A 19,686-nucleotide genomic window follows, 5' to 3' on the forward strand; every position below is an offset into this window, starting at 1 on the left:
CATCTGGAAGTTCATGGTTCACATAATGCTGAAGCCTGGCTTCAAGAATTTGGGGCATTACTTTACTAGCATGTGAGATGAGTACAATTGTATGGTAGTTTGAGCATTCTTTGGCATTGCCTTTCTTTGGGATTGGAATGAAAACTGACCTTTTCCAGTCCTGTGGCCACTGCTAAGTTTTCCAAATTTGCTGGCATATTGAGTGCAGCACTTTCACAGTATCGTCTTTTAGAATTTGAAAGAGCTCAACTGGAATTCCATCAGCTCCACTAGCTTTGTTCGTAGTGAACAAGTTAAGGCCCACTTGACTTCACATTCCATGATGTCTGGCTCTAGGTGAATGAACACATCATCATGATTACCTGGGTCATGAAGGTCTTTTGTGTATAGTTCTACTGTGTATTCCTGCCACCTCTTCTTAATATCTTCTGCTTCTGTTAGGTCCATACCATTTCTGTCCTTTATTGAGCCCGTTTTTACATGAAATGTTCCCTTCGTATCTCTAATTTTCTTGAAGAGATCTCTAGTCTTTCCCATTCTATTGTTTACCTCTATTTGTTTGCATTGAACACTGATGAAGGCTTTCTTATCTCTCCTTGCTATTCTTTGGAACTCTGCATTCAAATGGTTATATCTTTCCTTTTCTCCTTGTTTTTCGCTTCTCCTCTTTTCACAGCTATTTTTAAGGCCTCCTCAGACAGCCATTTTGCTTTTTTGCATTTCTTTTTCTTGGGGATTGAAAAGTTGTTGCTTACCCATGAAAAGCCGCCAGGATTCTTGGCCTCCGGAGGAGAAGAATTTAATCCAGGGCCAGAGACAAGGCTTGATCGCTCAGAGCTTTTGTGTAATAAAGTTTTATTAAAGTATAAAGGAGATAGAGAAAGCTTCTGGCATATGGCTGGGAGTACCCCACTGCTAGTCTTCATCTGGATGTTATATAGTCACTAGCAGTCTGTTAATGAAAGAAAGGAATGTCTTAAAACTTAGAATGACACCAGGCCCCTCATCCATAGTTGGATTTTGGGATAATCTTGGCTCCAGAGGATTCATTCCGGGCCATTCTTGAATCTTGTAGAAGGGCAGATTACCATACAAATAGTTTCATTTACATAGATTAGGGGAACAATATCTGAGTATAACATAATGTTTTGTCAAGTAGCTTCTTAGCCATTAGGCAGAACCGACCTGAAGACAGAGTCTGGGGTAAATGCATAGTACATTAACATTATGTATGTTATTATTATGCTTAAGACAAACATTTCCATAAGAAAAATGCATTGGTTAACTCCAGGTTTGAGAGTAGTTAACTTCAGGTGAAACTAGGTGTCATTATTGCAACACAGTATTTTAAGAGAAGCCTCCTTTTAAATTTGTATAGAGAAGGAAAAAAATACCTCTAGTTTGTTTCCTCCTGCCTCTTAAGAGAGATAAAAATGTCTGACACTTGCAGCCTATTTCCTCTGTTTGGAGACCCCTGGCCTTCCTGCCTGTTACCCTCTCAGGATAGTCTTGATCCCTGTCTCCTGTACAATGTCACGAACCTCTGTCCATAGTTCATCAGGCACTCTGTCTATCAGATCTAGGCCCTTAAATCTATTTCTCACTTCCACTGTATAATCATAAGGGATTTGATTTAGGTCATACCTGAATGGTCTAGTGTTTTTCCCTACTTTCTTAAATTTAAGGCTGGATTTGGCAATAAGGAGTTCATGATCTGAGCCACAGTCAGCTCCTGGTCTTGTTTTTGCTGACTGTATAGAGCTTCTCCATCTTTGGCTGCAAAGAATATAATCAATCTGATTTTGGTGTTACCCATCTGGTGATGTCCATGTGTAGAGTCTTCTCCTGTGTTGTTGGAAGAGAGTGTTCGCTATGACCAGTGTGTTCTCTTGGCAAAACTCTATTACCTTTCCCTGCTTAATTCTATACTCGAAGGCTAAATTTGCCTGTTACTCCAGGTGTTTCTTGACTTCCTACTTTTGCATTCCAGTCCCCTATAATGAAAAGGACATCTTTTTTGGGTGTTAGTTCTAAAAGGTCTTGTAGGTCTTCATAGAACCATTCAACTTCAACTTCTTCAACGTTACTGGTCGGGGCATAGACTTGAATTACCATGATATTGAATGGTTTGCCTTGGAAATGAACAGAGATCATTCTGTTGTTTTTGAGATTTAATCACTGCACAAAATTCAAAAATGTCATATTCAAGTGCCTACTATTAACTTTCACAAATTATGAGATTTTGATCAAATTACTGATCTTTTAGAACATACTTTCTTCTTCTGCAAAATAGTCATAGATATTTTCAACCCTAGCTGTCTTTGATTTTGTCTTATATATGGTGATGCAGGAGAAGAATGGGTACTAAGTATACAAGTGGCTGAAGCTTCACGGTTATGTGGGTGAAATCTGCCCAGTTCAGCATTGGACAGCTCCAGCCCAGTTTTACCTGACTTAACAAGGGTGGAGCTTGTAGACGAGAATCATTGCAAACCCCTTCCACTGATCTCAGTGCTGTTTCTGTTGTGACCTACCAATAGCTCAGCTCCTATTGGAATGATTTTCAAGGCTATAGGTGATATTATTATAATAACAGTGAAAGTGACTGAAAGTGAAAGTTACTCAGTCGTGTCCAACTCTTTGTGACCCCCGTGGGCTATAAAGTCCATGGAATTCTCCAGGCCAGAATACTGGAGTGGGTAGCTGTTCCCTTTTCCAGGGGATCTTCCCAACCCAGGATTGAACTCAGGTCTCCTGCATTGCAAGTGGATTCTATACCCGCTGAGCCACAAGGGAAGCATTCTCAGCACTATGCTATTTTCAACACTAGAATTTTAATAAATGACCACTGAAATGCTCCAAAGCATCAATGATATAGTAAAAGGCGGTTAAAATGCAAAAGAAATGTTTAATATTCATTAAACACAGAATCTTTAATATTTAGCCTATGTTCTTAATACATGGAGTCTTTAATATTTAGCCAATGTTCTTACACTTCCTTGTTGTTGATGTTCAGTTACTAAGATGTGTCCAGCTCTTTGCAACGGTAGCACACCAGGCTCCTCTGTCTTCCACTATCTCCCAGAGTTGCTCAAATTCACATCCATGGAGTCCATGATGCCCTCAATCATCTCATCCTCTGCTGCCAACTTCTCCTTTTGCCTTCAATCTTTCTCAGCATCAGAGTCTTTTCCAATGAGTTTCACATCACATGGCCAAAGTATTGGAATTTCAACTTCAGCAACAGTCCTTCCAATGAATGTACAGGGTTGATTTCTTTTAGGATTGACTGGTTTGATCTCCTTACAGTCCAAGAGACTCTCTCAAGGGTCACTTCCAGCACCACAGTTTGAAAGCATCAACTCTTTGGTGCTCAGCCTTCTTTATGATCCAACTTTCATAACTGTACATGACTACTAGAAAAACACAGCTTTCACTATGTGGGTGTTTGTTTGCAAAGTGATCTCTCTTAGGAACACAAAATTATAGGAAAACTTGCCAGAGATTTTCTGACCATACCTGAAATCTTGAACATAATAAACTTAGTCCTTAAATTTGCATTATAACTTATCCATGTCTTATGTTGATCCAGAAGCATCCTTCATGGAATCCTAAAGAAGGACCAGGTTGTAGGAATTATCTTCCTTGTCTCATCATTTATACTTCATAAATGGGCTTGATAAGATTTTCTCATTCCCCTTATCCCTCATCTTTAAAAAAACCTGACAGTAGATTTTCTGATAGAGTTATAAAATAATTAATACAGATATGATGTATCTAGATATATATGGTAGAAATTTGTTGTAGAGGAAGCATCATAGATAACCTATATAATTTGTTATTTACCACAGATCTTTATTAAGCTTCTATTACCATGCGCTAGGCATGGGGAACACAAAACTCAGTCCTTACCCTGCATTAACTTACAGTAAAATTAATACCATTTTAGTAGCCAAAAAAAAGTCCTATTTGTCCTAGGACCTACTAGGAATGACAGCATTTCAATGTAACGTTCTTGCAAATCCTGCAAGGTGATTATTCCTGTTCTCATTTTTACAAACGAGAAAGTGGGCTTGGAGAAGTTATGCTGAACTGCTCAGAATCAGAGAGCTAGCTAAGCGCCAGAGTTGGACACAGGCGCTGATCAGTCTGGTTCCAAGTTATGTGCATTTTTCCATGAATCCACAGAGTATAATTTGCTTTGATCACAATCACACACAATCCCCTCTCAGCCAGCTATGACAGCCTGACAGGTTTATTTTCGAAGGTTCAACCCAGTGATTATGGAGGGAAGGAAGCCCATTCCCAAGCTGTAAAGAGGTGCTGGTAAAGAGAGGTTATCCAGCTGTGAAATGGGGATTCAGAGCTTGTTTGCTTGGTTTATTCCTGCTTAACTGTGTGTGCACCAATGTTCATCACAGTGTTTTAAGTATCTTCAATGAGTTACAATAACATGAATTTTTCTCTCTCTCTTTCAGGTATGGAAAAATCGTATCCACAAAGGCAATCCTTGACAAAAACACAAATCAATGCAAAGGTATGTGTCAGGACATCTGTAAGTGAGCTCACACCTGTGTGTTCCACCGATGCCTCCTGCCAGGCAAGGCCTGGGCATTAGCTGCACGAGGATTCCTGTGTACAGTATATGGCATCCTGTTTATAATGATGCCTGGGCTTTGATCAGTTGCGTTTCTAGTAACATTGCTCATTAATTTTTTTTCATTTACAAACAAAATGAAAATCACAAATCAGAAAAAGTATGAAATTACTTCAGCATAAGACTAAATTACCTCCTAACAACTCTGGGTTGTCTGATTTGAATGATATCATCAGTGATGCAAATTGATTTCCTATATAAAAATGAGGAACTCTGGGGAAAACTTTCCATGCCAAACACAGTTTCATTTATCTGTTGTTTAAGGCTTTAGCTACATTGTTTGACTAGGAATGGATTTACTGGTGGGCCCATTGTGTCTAAGCCTCAGCTGTAAGCATCTCAAGGGATCTCAGAATTTGTATCATATCAAGGCTTTTTCCTTTTCCTGGAAATATTTCTGAAGTTATTTGACTATATCTGTGGCTCATGTATTTTTCATGTCTGGGAATCCATACTCTTTTAAGGGTGGCATTCATTTATTCATGAAATCTAAATGATCTGTCTTGCTTGACTCAGTTTTTACTGGAAAGTTGGAACGCTTCTTGTAACATGTGTTATTTGCTGTTTCTCTAATCCAGTCATTTTTATAACACCAACATCAAGAAATATGTTAGATACAAGGTCATTCTAAACATTGCCCCTGTTTCTCATACAAACGCAATGTATACAAATTTGAGGGACATTTAAATGCTGCAGGTATATATCCTGACTTAATTGGGGAATGGTCAGATTCAGTTCAGCAATTAAAGAAAAAGTGGCATTCCTTTTCTCCTATAAACTCACAAATGTTCTAGGAATTTAGCTACTAGAAGACAAAAAGTGGTAAGACAACATTTCATCATCTAATAGCTCAATTTCTAGTTGAAAATGAAACTACCAAGAAAACCAAGAAACTAATCTTAATATATGTGTTGGGATCCATACACCTAATATATGTGAGAGTATAGCAGAGATGGCTACAATACAGGAATCCACAAAATATGGTGAGAGGAGAATATGAGGATTCCCTTTTGGACCATGAAGTTTGAAAAGGCAGAATGAATGGGCATGGAAAGGTTGATGCTCAGGAGGAAGAATTTCAGAATGTAATTGAGCAGACTCACATACCAGAAATAGAAAAATGCCCCAGTAAGGGTATCATTAGAAGGAAGGAAGGGGTCAGAATTTTGGAGGCATTTTTAGAGTTATCCTGAATGTTTTGAACTTAATTCTCTATGTAACTGTTGCTGTTTTTTTTTTTTTTTTTCTGAGCAGAAATGATATGATTTTATCTTGAGTTCTAGTTATTTTGCCAAAGCAAGTGAAACCGAGTTACAAAGGGGAGGAAACAGGAGGCAGAGAGAAAACAATGCAGATTTGAAATACATAGATGACCAGGAAAATGAGGAAGGTCCTCCAGGCACGGGTAGAGAAATGGAAAGGGAGGTACCATGAGCTTTCAAAGGTAGAATTAGATATTTTCTATGAAGGTGAAAGGACATGGGTAATTAAATTCACATATTGAACTGTTGTGATTGGGAGGAGGGCTGTGTCAATGACTGAGGCAGGAAGTCCAGAAAGAGTATGAGTGAGTCTTGGGGAGAAGTGCTGAGCTTATGTATCAGATGCCCTGATCTAGAGGTCTTGGGGTAGCATCCTTGAGGGAGAGGTCAAGCCAGAGCTACAAGGAAGCTCAGAGTTGCTATGGTTGCCATAACCAAGGGAGTGCATAATGACACCAAAGGATCCTTGTAGGGGAGGGGATGGAGTGGGGGGCATGAGGTAGGCAGCTAAAAACTGAACCTTGGATGATGTATAGGTACAGAGTTGGGCCACGACTGTGAGTAACTCTTCACTCTCATCCAGTGGGAAGCATGTGTGTGTGAGAAGCATTAGACTGTTAATTATATTGCTTCCAGACATACCTGACTGATCCCAAAGTCTTTGGGGTAAAAATATTTATAGGAACAGGCTTCCCTGGTGGTTCAACAGTAAAGAAGCCATCTGCAGTGCAGGAGCCGCAAGAGACATGGGTTCAGTCCCTGGGTCAGGAAGATCCCCTGGAGGAGGGCATGGCAACCCACTCCAGTATTCCTACCTGGAGAATCCCATGGACAGAAGAGCCTGGCAGGCTACAGTCCATGGGGTCACAAAAGAGGCAGACACTACTGAAGCAACTTAGCACACACGCACTTGTCTGTAGGAACAATCAGAGACCACTGAGGCAGCCACTTCAGGCAGTCAGTTATATTGATTGAGCCCCACTCAGAAAGGCAGATGCTTCACAGACAAGTGAGTCCTGCAAACCACAGTGGATCCCATGACATGTCTGATCCAAGGAGTGGTCTATATGAGGGGACCCTCCAGTAGGCAAAGGTTTGCTCAAGAGTGCAGGCATCTCTTGTCTGTGTACAATACTGGGGACAACAAAAGCATTGGTTGCTAACCTGGAAAAACTGTATTCTTGTACTGTAATAACGAGGTTTGAAGAGGAAGAGGATGTAGCTGAAATGGATTGTCAAGAGTTTCCATATGTAGTCATCTCTTAATTGTGGAGTTCTTGATCTGGACAAATGCTATGGGTATCATTCTCTGAATGCCTAAGACTCCTATCCACATTATCCTCTAACTGCTTATTTAATTGCCTTTGTCTCTCTCCAAAGAGACCTTTTTAGTCAATGAAGACAGGACCTGTGTAATCTAGAAAATGTTATCTTCGGAGCAGGAAATTGCAGGGGAATGTGTCATTGTCTATTGGAAATACTTGAAAAAAATATTAGAACATGTCTCTGGTTTAAAGTCAACTTTCTCTATGTGTTTTTTAATGTACATATCAGTATAATTTTTCAAATGCTTGTTTTAACACATAAATATATAAATATTGAGTTTACTATTCCATGATATTTTTATTCATAAGTCTATGGATGTAAAAAGTAGTTTTGGAGAGTACTTGTCTCAAACATAAGAAGCACTGATAAATTTGGAAGGAGAAAATGAGCGGAGGAAAAGAGAGGAGAAAGGGAGGAACCACCTGGGGACATCACTGGAGGAGGGTACATAAGGATGGTTTTATGAGAGGTAGATCTTTTGTCTTGAGGCTCATGCGAAAAAGTTGGGGGCATCATGTAGTTGAAGACTCCAGGGGCCTTTTCTGGCCCCAGTGTTTTGAGCCTGTGGGTGGTGGTGATAGCCAAAACTCAACTTTCACCAAGGACGTGGTGGGGGCAAGGGGTAGCCTAAAACTAAATCTTAGTGACAGAGAGGTACCACTGCCACTTCCGTGTTTGGGGAAAAATACCACTTTAATGATATTTTTGAGTCATATTTAGAGTATTTTGTTTTTCAGAAAAATGGCCCCTAAAATAGTTACAGATAGAAATTCCTTAAAATTGGAAGTGAGAGTGCAATAGCATTTATGGAAAATGGTTTATAGTTGTCGATGTGTGCAAGCAAGTTGCTGAAGTTGGGGGGAAGGTCATTATGACATGTAAGGAGTTGATGGGACCAGACCCCAGAGCAGCACTGAAGTATTGATTTAAATAGCCAAGAATTGGAGCAGGTGTAATGTTGGGAAAATGGACTGGTCCTAAAAGTATTTGTGGAGAAATCATAGGAAAGATACCAAGAGTTTGAAGGCCATCGGGGACAGGAAGGTGTGTTGGTTATAAACTGTTGTGATGTGAGATTCCAGTTGGAGATTTGAGGTAGGAGGGAAGCCATTCAGAGTTAGGAGCAACAAGGACTTCCCACTTATACATCCAATGAGAAAAGGGGTGGTTGGGGGAAAACACGTTTGGGAGGGCTACAAAAGCCCCATGTCCCCAGGATGAATTAGTTAATGATTGGAAAGATACAAGTCAAAGCAATTCGCAGTGATAGTTTACATCCACTCACATAGCAGACATAACTTGCAGGCCCTCCAATGCTGGACGCTGTGAAACGGATTCACCCCTTCTTTATCTGTTGTGCTCAGTCACTCAGTCATGTGTGACTCTTTGCTACACTATGGACTGTAGCCCACCAGGCTCTTCTGTCCAAGAGGTTTTTCAGGAGACAATATTGGAGTGGGTTAGGACCGTGCTAACTTGGTAGTGTCTTTTAAAAAATCAATATGAAAGAGCAATCAGAGATGTACTATGATGTTAGTGATTCTAGTGAGATGTCCCAAATATTGTATTCAGACATATTTTTAAAGATGTTTCATATGCTGATGCTTGCTGCTAAGTTGCTTCAGTCGTGTCCGACTCTGTGTGACCCCATAGATGGCAGCCCACCAGGCTCCGCTGTCCCTGGGATTCTCCAGGCAAGAACACTGGAGCGGGTTGCCGTTTCCTTCGCCAGTGCCTGAAAGTGAAAAGTGAAAGTGAAGTCACTCAGTCGTGTCCAACTCTTCGGGACCCCATGGACTGCAGCCTACCAGGCTCCTCCGTCCATGGGATTTTCCAGGCAAGAGTACTGGAGTGGGGTGATGCTTAGCACCCCTGTATTCTCTTTATGAGAGCAAATATAGGAAAACTCTGATTCTAGGGTTTGGAGCATCTACTACTGTTCTATGGCCATTGTTGAGAGGACTGAACTATGGCCCACCATGGGATTGTTTATTAGAGGAAGTTAAATGAAGAATGTAAAATCATGCGTATGGTAAATATGGGCTATGAAATATTTGCTCATGGTTGGGCTTCCCCAGTGGCTCAGCAGTAAAGAATCCTTCTATGATGCAGGAGACACAGAAGATATAGTCCCAGGGATGGAAGGATACCCTGGAGGGGGGCATGTCAACCCACTCCAGTGTTCTTGCCAGGAAAATCCCACTGACAGAGAACCCTGGTGGGCTAGAGCCCATAGGGTTGGTTGCAAAGAATCAGGCGTGACTGAAGTGACTGAGCATGGCATGGCACACTGCTCATGGTTACGTCTGGGGTGGGGCCAGAATGCCTGGTGTGAGCACTGCCCACTTTGTAGCCTTGTGACCTGTGGTCAGTCTTTCAACTCTGCTGAGTGCCTCAGTTTCCCCATCTATAAAATCGTAACAATAATAGGGCGTGCCTTGATAATCAAATGGGCTTTCCTTGTGACTCAGCTGGGAAAGAGTCCTCCTGCAATGTGGGAGACCTGGGTTCGATCCCTGGGTTGGGAAGATCCCCTGGAGAATGGAAAGGCTACCCATTCCAGTATTCTGGCCTGGAGAATTCCATGGACTATATGGGGTCACAAGAGTTGGACATGACCAAGCAACTTCCACTTTTCACTTTGATAATCAAATGAGTTAATACATGGATAATGTTCAACAATATCTCATATTGACTGTTTCCATAAAACACTGTGAATATTAAGCAAAAAAAAAGTTTGTATTAAGGTGATAAATTATTATTAACTTTACACTTATCCAAATGTGTTTGTCTTTTCAGGCAAAAACAAAAATAAAAAACCTAAGCAAAGACAGCTCTTGGAAAAATTAAAGTGGTTTCAATTATTTTTCCAATATTGTGACTCTTTCTGTGATTTCTGGGTAGCACGTAACTATCCTTGTTTATTTTTGCAAAATAACATTAGCTGAGAATAACTGAATACAGAGAGGATGTTACTCTCTGCTTTTTTAGTGAGAAGGTAAAAGAGAGTTCTTCTTGACCATTGCTTTCTTAAGGAAAGAAAGTGAAAGGTGTCTGAGGTGACATTTTAATTGAGTTAATTATTGTTATTGTTTTTACTTTTGGCTCTGATGGGGGCTCATTGCGGGGTGCAGGCGTTCTCCAGTTGCAGTGTGAGGTGGCTTCTCCTGTCAAGGCGTCCGACTCAGCAGTTGCTCTGTGGCATTGGGATCTTGTTTGCTGACCAGGGCTTGAACCTGTGTCCTCTGCAGTGCAAGGCAGATTCTTAACCACTGGACCACCAGGGAAGTCCTGGGGTGGCTTTTTTAAGCAAATCACTAAGGGCCTTGAGCCTGTCATTAGAAATTGAAAATTGGATTTGGTCTTCTTGGAGACACTTGCTTTTGAATCATTTGCAATGTGGCCTCCCGACTCAGGCTATGCAAACAAAACCAAGTATTATGAAGACAGGATTTATTGATTCTGTTTTGAAAGATATGATATGAATTCAGTTTTTCATGAGCTGATGAAAGCAAGGTATGAGATGGTGCATGCACTAGTCTCCTTAGAGGTGAAAAGAAAAGGCATCAAAATTAATTTTGAGATAATAAACCAATTTTGGATACTTCCTGTATCTTAGCATCCGAAAGAAAGGTTGTTGTTCCCTTCCACACTGCGTCATGCACCGCCCCCCCCCGCCCCCGCCTCCCCAGGTTCTCTAAGTCTGTAGGGTAGGCAGGCCCAGATAAACACACTCGCTCTATTGTGGAAGGGCTCTCGGGGAACTCTTTCAACATAACCCCTTGTTTTCAGGATTGTTCTTTCTTGGGTGGTGGCTGCGGCAGCTTTCATTCTGTATAATATGGCCGCATAAAGCAAAACAGTCACCAGCAGGCCCGAATGACTAGAAACTGATGAACAAAGCAGGCCGCAGCTCCAGATGGAGAGTAATGGAAAACAGACTGCAGTTCATTCAGCCACTCAAACACCGGGACCCAATAAGAGCTATTGCACAAGTCACAGAGATTTGCATGGCTTTGTTTTCGGTTTTTTGTTTTTCCCATGTGTTTTCCTCCCGGGTCCAGTGTATTTGCTAATTTAAAAAAGTCAAGGGAAATGGAACGAAAGAAGCCATTGAAAACAAGGTGTAAATCTTCCATGAATTGACTTGTCTCTGCCTTTTCCTGCTTTTTAAGTTTGGCTTCCTCCATACCACCCCCCACCCCTGCCAGCCATTTTTTTCCTGACAGGCTATGTGTTTAGAGCAGAGGGAATGAGTAATGGATATTCCATAGAAAGTTTCCATGCTTAATAGCCAAAGGATATAAGAGCCGTGAGAGTGTGCCAAGCATACCGACTTCTAAGAGCTTGAAATACTCCCTTCTGTCTTTGTTGTCACAGGCTGGTTGAATTATATTTATGGAAGATTATGTTGCCTTTACCATTTCACTGGACCCCTAAAATCAAAGATGAAGACAATAATCCAAAGGCTCTGAAATCATCCATGAAATTTATTCATTCTTTATTAAATGAAACCATAAATTGTTTTTCTTCTCTAAAAGGAATAATTCTGCATACTCGATTCATTTGTACAGAGAGGGATAGAACCCACCTAGATTGTTTCCAGGAGGGGTGTGAATAAGTACATTTAGCAGTTATAGATTTATAACTGTGTTACCTGCTTTTTAAAATTATTTCCGGGGACTTCTCTGGCAGTCCAGTGGTTAAGACTTCATCCTCCAATGCAGGGGGTGTGGGTTCAATTCCTGGTCAAGGCACTAAGATCCTCCATGCCTTATGGCCAAAAAGTCAAAAGATAAAACAGAAGCAATATTGTAACAAATTCAATAAGGCTTAAAAAATGATCCACATAGAAAAAGCTTTAAAAATGTTGAAAAATAAAAAATAAAATTATATAAAAGTATTTCTGGGTAACTAAGTAGGAGGTGGTTTACAAGAACAAAGTTGAAATTAATCCATTTTGTTTATTATTTAATTTTCTCCCTTACTTACTGAAGGGGAGTATTTATATAGCAAGTGGGGAAAGTGTAGGAGATTTGCATTACACCCCATGAACCTGGATGGGGGAATAGATGCTCTATTTTGTTATATTTTTCAGTAGCCTTGGTCTCAGGTAGCCTCAGCCTGCTTGGAGTGGGGTTTTGGTTTCTAGCCAGAGATTCAGCCCAGGTCATGGCTATAAGAGTACGGAATCCTAGCCACTAGACCAGTGGTCAGTGATAAGGCCCTGACTCTTTGACTTTGCAGGGAAGAATTCCCACAAAGATGGAAAGTACTGAAGCAAATACACTATTTATTAGACAGAAAAAACAAAAAAACAAAAAAAAACACGAGTATGGTACATGTGGATAGACACACATGTCTATCCAGTCTCCATGGGCAGACTCAGAGGGTCTGTGCCCTTGAAATGGTTTATGTTACTTTTGGGGGCATTTCTTCCCGTTTTCCTTTTGATTTGCCTGGTTGAAAGTCCGTATTTGGTACATCCCAGGATTCTCCCATGTGTGTGCACGCATCTTTTAGCCAAAGTAGATACTACCACAGAGGCCTCTTAGAATCACTCCCCTTTGACTTCTAAGGAGCCTACTGTGCGTGTCATCGGGGAGGTCTCCTGATTGCTAGAATGAGAAATATGTGCTTTGGGCAAGGTCCGTCCCCCACTCTTAATTGTCCTGCTATTCTTGTTTTGGAGCTTCTGTCCATGGGGAATGAATCTCCAATCACTTTACTTGGGTTGGGGGTGAGGGGACGTCTACCTCCTGCCTCAGTGTTTGCAGGGTTTGCAGTAGCCCCTACTGAGGGACAGCCCTAGTAAGTGACACTGACGCGTGCCTGGGTGGAATGTGTATGTGTGAGTAGAACCATTTGATTTCCAGAAAAGAGCATACCTACTTCAGGCTGGTCCACCAGGAAACTTAACAAGAAATGGAAGAAGCTCAACACCATGCAAAGCCTCTTTTCTAGTACCTGTTGTTCCAAATTCAGTGCAGACTAAAGTAAATGCTGTGAAATTTATGAGTGTGAGGAATTGCATCTTGAGAGTCACAGGCTCCTTCACCGGGGTGGGACCACAGTCTCTAGAGCAAGGAGCCCAAAAAGCAAAGTGACTTGAAAAACACATTTATTTCATTTTCAAATATTGGGATTAGGTGAAGTGAAGTCGCTCAGTCATGTCCGACTCTTTGCCACCCCATGGACTGTAGCCTACCAGGCTCTTCTGTCCATGGGATTTTCCAGGCAATAGTACTGGAGTGGATTGCCATTTCCTTCTCCAGGGGATCTTCCCAACCCAGGGACTGAACCTGGGTCTCCTGCATTGTCAACAGACGCTTTACCGTCTGAGCCACCAGGGAAGTAGGTTACCAAAAAAAGATGAAAACACTTCTATGTAGACAACCGCATTTCCCATTTCCCTTCAGGATATGTGATTTTTTCCCTGCACTCCTTTTGTGAATTTTACTCTCATCTAGTCCAGTATTAATTTTACAGCCAGGCATAGGTGCTCAATATATAAACATATGCTGGCTTCCTTTGGTATTGATATTGAGTTTGGTTTTCATTTCAGAAAAAGTTGGTGTAGGAACTTTGGTCATTTCAGTCAGAATTTTCCTATAGGTACCTTTTTATCAATATAGGAAATTTTTATCCTGGGCTTCTTTTGAGAAAATTCCAATGTTTATCGTCTTATAGCCAGACTTAAGAGACAATGCCTACTTTGAGGGTAAATGGTCTCCATGTGTTGTTTCCAACTTAGCCAGACACCTGAAGCTAAAGACACTTCTCCTGTCAAAGATAATCCTTCCAGGGACTTCCCTGGTGATCCAGTGGTTAAGATGCCAGGCTTTCAGTGCAGGGGCCATGGGCTCCATCCCTGGTCAAGGAACTAAAATCCTGTATGCCACCCTGTGATAATCATTCCACACTTGCTATTCTCAGTTCAGTATATTCAGTATTTTAGAGGGTGCTTTTATGAAAATGATGATGTGATGGTGCTGTGTGAACTTTGAGAAGTCTTTGAGATACATGTAAAGCAAAATATCTACTCATGTTCTGGGAGTCATACAACCGCACATTTTTTCTTTAAGAGTCTTATAGCTGTATGTTTACTCAGTATTTGCTTATGATTACCATGATTATACATATTAGGCAAAAGAAATCTCTCCACCAACATTAATATGTAAATTGCTATTTTGAAGTATAAATTTGTATTTGGTATCATTTAGTATCCTTACCTATCTCCCTATCTGTTTTGCATATGAAGAAATTATTTTATGAATCTGTGTTTCATGAATTGACATGTGTTTATTGAGACTGGCATTTTTTAATTTAATTTAATTTTTAAATTAACTGAAGAGTGGTTGATTTACAATGTTGTGTTAATTTCTGCTGTATATTACAGTGACTCAGTTATACGCAAACACACACACACACATATATATCCTTGTTATATCCTTTTCCACTGGAGTTTATCCCAGGATATTGAATTTAGTTCCCTGTGAACACAGTAGGACCTGGTTGTTTATCCACGAGACTGGCTTTGCTTATAGTAAAAAGTGTAAGTACTTAAAGGACTTTTCTTCATACTTTTTGGTGATGGCTATATGATAGCCCTCAGGATTTTTCAAGGCCTATAAACCTGATGTCTTTGAGGAAAAGTGCATTCCGTCACAGTGCAGGTGGTGGAATTCATTCTCAGTTGGTAGGTTCTGAAAGGAAAAAAAAGTGTGCCTTTGTTCACCCCTTGTCATGATGTTCACTCTGTAGCGTGGTTTTACAAGTTAAGAGGTAAAGGAAAAAAGCTCAAGATTCTTGGCTTCCTTATCTTCCTTAGCTTGGAAACCATAGTAAAAGCATAAAGTAAAGCATAGCTTGTTTACAGGATGGTGAACAGTCATTTGATTTGATGCTTGCCATTGTTCTTATTGACTTAATGACTTCATGTCTTTCTTAAAATAGCTATTTTTCCTTTTCTTCAGTAAAGGAATGAGAACTCTGGAGTAGTAAAGAGAAAAATCCGTGCACATGACTGAAAAAAGTACTGAACTATAAAAACTGAAATTGAATTCGAAGGATGAATGTATCATTTGTTATGATTCTGTAAGTGGCTGTAAGTGGGCTCACATGTCTCTTTATCTATAAAATATTGGTGATATAAGATCTCTATTTCATAGGATCATTTTAAAAACCAGCTTGGTTTCCCCTGTGTGTTTTGAAATAGAAAATAGCAAGGTTTGCATTTAATTTGTACTACTTCTCTTAGAAAATGGCAGTTTAATTGCTAGGCATCTGAATAGACGTACTGGTCGTTAAGCTGACATTAGCCCTGGGTTGGAAGAAACCTGTATTCATGAAGCATCTATGGGATACCTTGTCTGTGCCGCTTTTGAAGATACAATTTCTCTCAAGAAGAAATAACAAAATGCTTAAGCTGCAGATATAACAGCTGTTCACATCCTCAGGGCTTGTCCACTCTGGGAAAAGCAGGAGCTGAAACAAAAGATTTTAGAGAATCCAGTGCTAAAAACCACACTAGGCTTTGGGCTTAAAGTTGATGTGAAAAATAATGATGTTTGAGATTGTACTAAATGAAACCAAATGGCAACATTCCAGGAGACACATTCACCCACATTTTTAACCCCTTATTACTCAAGGATTCTCATGAAATGTTTTTGAGTAATCAGATCAGAAGGGGTTAAAAACTAGAAAAATCTTTAATTTCATATATATAATATAAAAATTATGGCTAGTGCTATATTCTTCATGGAGAAGCAAGTGATGAAATTAAGAATAATTTGACTATGGAAAGCTATTTGAATTTTATTTTTTAAATAGAAATTTCATTATTTAAGGTGATGCAATATGCATGAATGCTGTGAAGTGATTACTGTAGTCAAGCTCATAGAGTTGTTCAGCCACTCAGTTGTATCTGACTCTTGGCGACCTCATGGACTGTAGCACGTCAGGCTTTCCTGTCCTTCACCATATCCTGGAGTTTGCTCAAACTCATGTCCATAGAGTTACCGTGTGTGTGTGTGTAAGAGTGAGAGAGAGATGAGGGCACTTGAAAACCACTCTGTTAGCACATTTTCAAGATCCAGTTCTGCAGGATTAACTATTTTCATCAGGCCTCCCATGAGATCTCTAGACACGATCAGCTTACAAAGTAACAGTTTTGAACCCTTAGACCAACTTCTCCTCATTCCCCCCACATTTCTACTCTCTGTTTCTGTATATTCGATTTTTAAGTTCCATATGTAAGTGATACGATGCAGCATTTGTCTTTCTGTGTATGACTTATTTCATTTAGCATAATGTTCATTCATCCATGTTGTTACAAATGGCAGGATCTCCTTTCTTAAGGCTGAATAATATTTTGTTGTATACACACACACACACACACACACACACACACACACATATATACACACATGCCATATTTTCTTTGTTCATCTGTTGACAGACACTTAGGTTGTTTGCATGTCTTGGCTGTTGTGAATAATACTGCAGTTAACAAGAGGGTGCAGGTATATCTTTGAGGTACTGATTTCTTTTCCTTCAGATAACTACCCAAAAGAGGCATTGCTGAGTTATATGGTATTTTTCTTTCTAGGTTTTTGAGGAACTTCCATACTGTTTTTCCAGGATGGTGGCACCAATTTATATTCCCATTAACAGTGCGTGAAGGTTCCCTTTTGTCTACATACTTGTCAGCATTTGGTATTTTTTTGATAATATTTATCCTAACAGATGGAGCTTTCCACTTGACACTAGTGGTAAAGAACCCACCTGCCAAAGCAGGAGACATAAGAGACTCCGGTTTGATCCCTGGGTTGGGAAGATCGCTGGAGGAGGGCATGGAAGCCCACTCCAGCATCCCATGGATAGAGGAGCCTGGTGGGCTCCAGTCCATGGGGTTGCAGAGTCACAGACAACTGAAGTGACTTAGCACGCATGCACACGCATCCTAACAGGTATGAGGTGACACTGTGGTTTTGACTTGCATTTCCCTGAGGATCAGTGATGTTGAACATCTTTTTACTATCTTTGGCCATTTGTATTAATCTATTTTCTTTGGGAAAATATCTGTTTGGATCCTTTACCCATTTGTTAATAGGGTTGTTTTTGTTTGTTTGTATGCTATTAAGTTGTATGAGTCCCTTATATATTTGGGATTGTTGTTGTTTAGTCAGTAAGTTGTGTCTGATTCTTTTGACCCCATGGACTGAAGCCCATGAGGCTCCTCTGTCCATGGGATTTCCCAGGTAAGAATACTGGAGTGGGTTGCCATTTCCTTCTCCAGGAGATCTTCCAGACCCAGGAATCCAACCCACATCTCCTGGATTAGCAGACGGATATTTCACTGCTGAGCCACCAGGGAAGTCGTATATTTTGGATACTGACCTTTTATCAAATAAAAGTTTTTCAAGTATTTCCTCCCAACTAACAGAAACCCTTAACACAGCAAAGATTACCATATGAAATCTGGAATTTCCTTCAGTGTAACTCACTTTTTAAACATTGTTTTAAATCAAATAAGAATAGCTTCAAGTGAAATATGTATGTGCATATAAAGCTTTCATATGTATTAATATATTCATTAATATATAATGTATTTATTACATATATTATTATATGTGTGTATTAATCAGGGGTTTTGTGGATGTGTAAGACAGTGGAAAATATTTCTAAGATACTTATATCATGAGAGACTTAAAAATCGTCTTATAAAGACTTATATCTAACTTTGTTGGGCTTCCCTAGTGGCTCATGGTGAACAATCTGTCTGCAGTGCAGGAGACTGGGCTTGATTCGTGGGTCGGGAAGATCCCCTGGAGAAGGGAATGGCTACCTGCTCCAGTATTCTTGCCTAGAGAATCCCATGGACAGAGAAGCCTGGCGGGCCACAGTCCATGGGGTCGCAAAGAGTCAGACATGGCTGACTAACACTTGTAGTTTAATAGAACATAATTTCCTTAAAAGAACCTTGAGGCAAAAATGCTCACCATTCTTTGTAACTAAGCATCTTCTGTGTTATATAAACGAAAGAGGTCCTGGGGAGGCTGTGCCTTAGACAGTGGTTGGCTGCTTTGCAATTTCCTTCTGTTGTGAGAAGATAATGCAAGACAAGTAATAAGATATTAACATTGCATACATAATTATCACTTACAAACTTGATCAAGCATTGAGATAATGTGTATATGTTAGGGTTAGGGTGAAGTCTGTGTAAAAGTTTAACATTTCTCCTTGCCGCATCGTATTTCCACCTGGCATGTCCTATGAACATGACTATTCGTACAAATCGCACATGGTATTATGTTGTCCAAGTCAGCCTGTCTTTCCCCTATCTTTTTACAGTTACTAATCTAGAACTAGTTCTTTGGCTCTGATTCTTGTTTCAGTAATGATTGGGCTGATCAAAAATTGCATTTGGGTTTTTCTTTAAGACCTTACAGAGTGAACTTTTTGGCCAATCCAATCATTTAAAAAATCATATAAAAGGTAACTTTCCAGATAAAACAGTTTTCCAGTTTATAAGTGACCTTCAGTGGAAAACCAAAAGCTACTATGGTCCATGTGCTGGTGAAAGAATTAGCCATGAAGATAAACTGAAGGGCAGTTGATCTGTTTCATGAAGAAGACAGATGGGTTCTCTGTTAACCCACAGTCTCTCATAGCATCAAGGGCTATCAGACCTATTGGCATTTGCCAACGCTTTTATCCTGTGTATCCCACCTGAATTCCCTTAAGTTCAGGAAGCAAAGTCTTCAGCCTGTTTCTACAAAATTACCCACCTACCAATCAATTCCTAAACCAAGTAAAACAGACTGAATGACAAAGACAGGGGAAAAAAAAAAAAAGGGAAGTGGATCTCAGTGGGGTCAGGAATGGTGTCTTTGGTTTATTTGCCCAGGAGAAAACCCTGCTTTACAAAGAAAGCTGGCAAATGAATTGATGAAACCCTGAAGGGTTCTCAGAGGTGCAGTGAACAGTGACTGTGGAGGCAGGAGACATGCTTATACCAATATGCTGAGCAATTCAGCCTTGGTCAAATAGCTGTTCAGTGTCCCAGAGTCTAGAAAGCTCTTAGAACATTCCTGTAATTCATCAACAGGGCAATCTGTCTAATGAAGGATTGTTGTTTGGCTACAACATTACTTGAAAGTATTTAGATGTGAATACTTTTCCGTCGTGCCTAAACCGCTCTGCTGTTTTCATAAAAGCAGCCCACTTCCCTCACTGGTGTACCTGTTTGGCCCCGTAAGGCGTGCATAGATTCAGTTTTTCATAGCTTATGGAATAAGTATCAAGTAATTCCAAAAGTTATTAACATCTCCATTTTACTGCAGATGAAACAAACCTGGAGATGGTGGATAACTTGTGGACCACTTTTACCAAAATCCAATGATAGTCTCTCGAATCTTCACTCTTCACTATTTGCAA

The 19,686-nt window shown here is 40.2% G+C and overlaps 1 protein-coding gene across 24 annotated transcripts in view; it reads left to right on the forward strand.

Moving 5' to 3' along the window:
- Nucleotides 1-19,686, forward strand: part of RBMS3 (RNA binding motif single stranded interacting protein 3) — a 797,532-nt gene that overhangs the window by 239,984 nt on the left and 537,862 nt on the right. For all 24 annotated transcript variants that reach the window (XM_086365588.1, XM_086365575.1, XM_086365577.1 and 21 more), the window contains one exon: nt 4,479-4,537. Coding sequence is in view for 14 of the 24 variants with exons in the window: in XM_086365575.1 (XP_086221701.1) it covers nt 4,479-4,537 (59 nt within the window). In the remaining 10 variants the exon portion in view is untranslated. The remainder of the gene's footprint in view (nt 1-4,478; nt 4,538-19,686) is intronic.

This window comes from Bos grunniens, chromosome 22 (genome assembly GCF_055505025.1).
Source record: "Bos grunniens cultivar Pamir isolate PY7600 chromosome 22, Bosgru_T2T1.0, whole genome shotgun sequence".
NCBI classification, from domain to species: domain Eukaryota; kingdom Metazoa; phylum Chordata; class Mammalia; order Artiodactyla; family Bovidae; genus Bos; species Bos grunniens.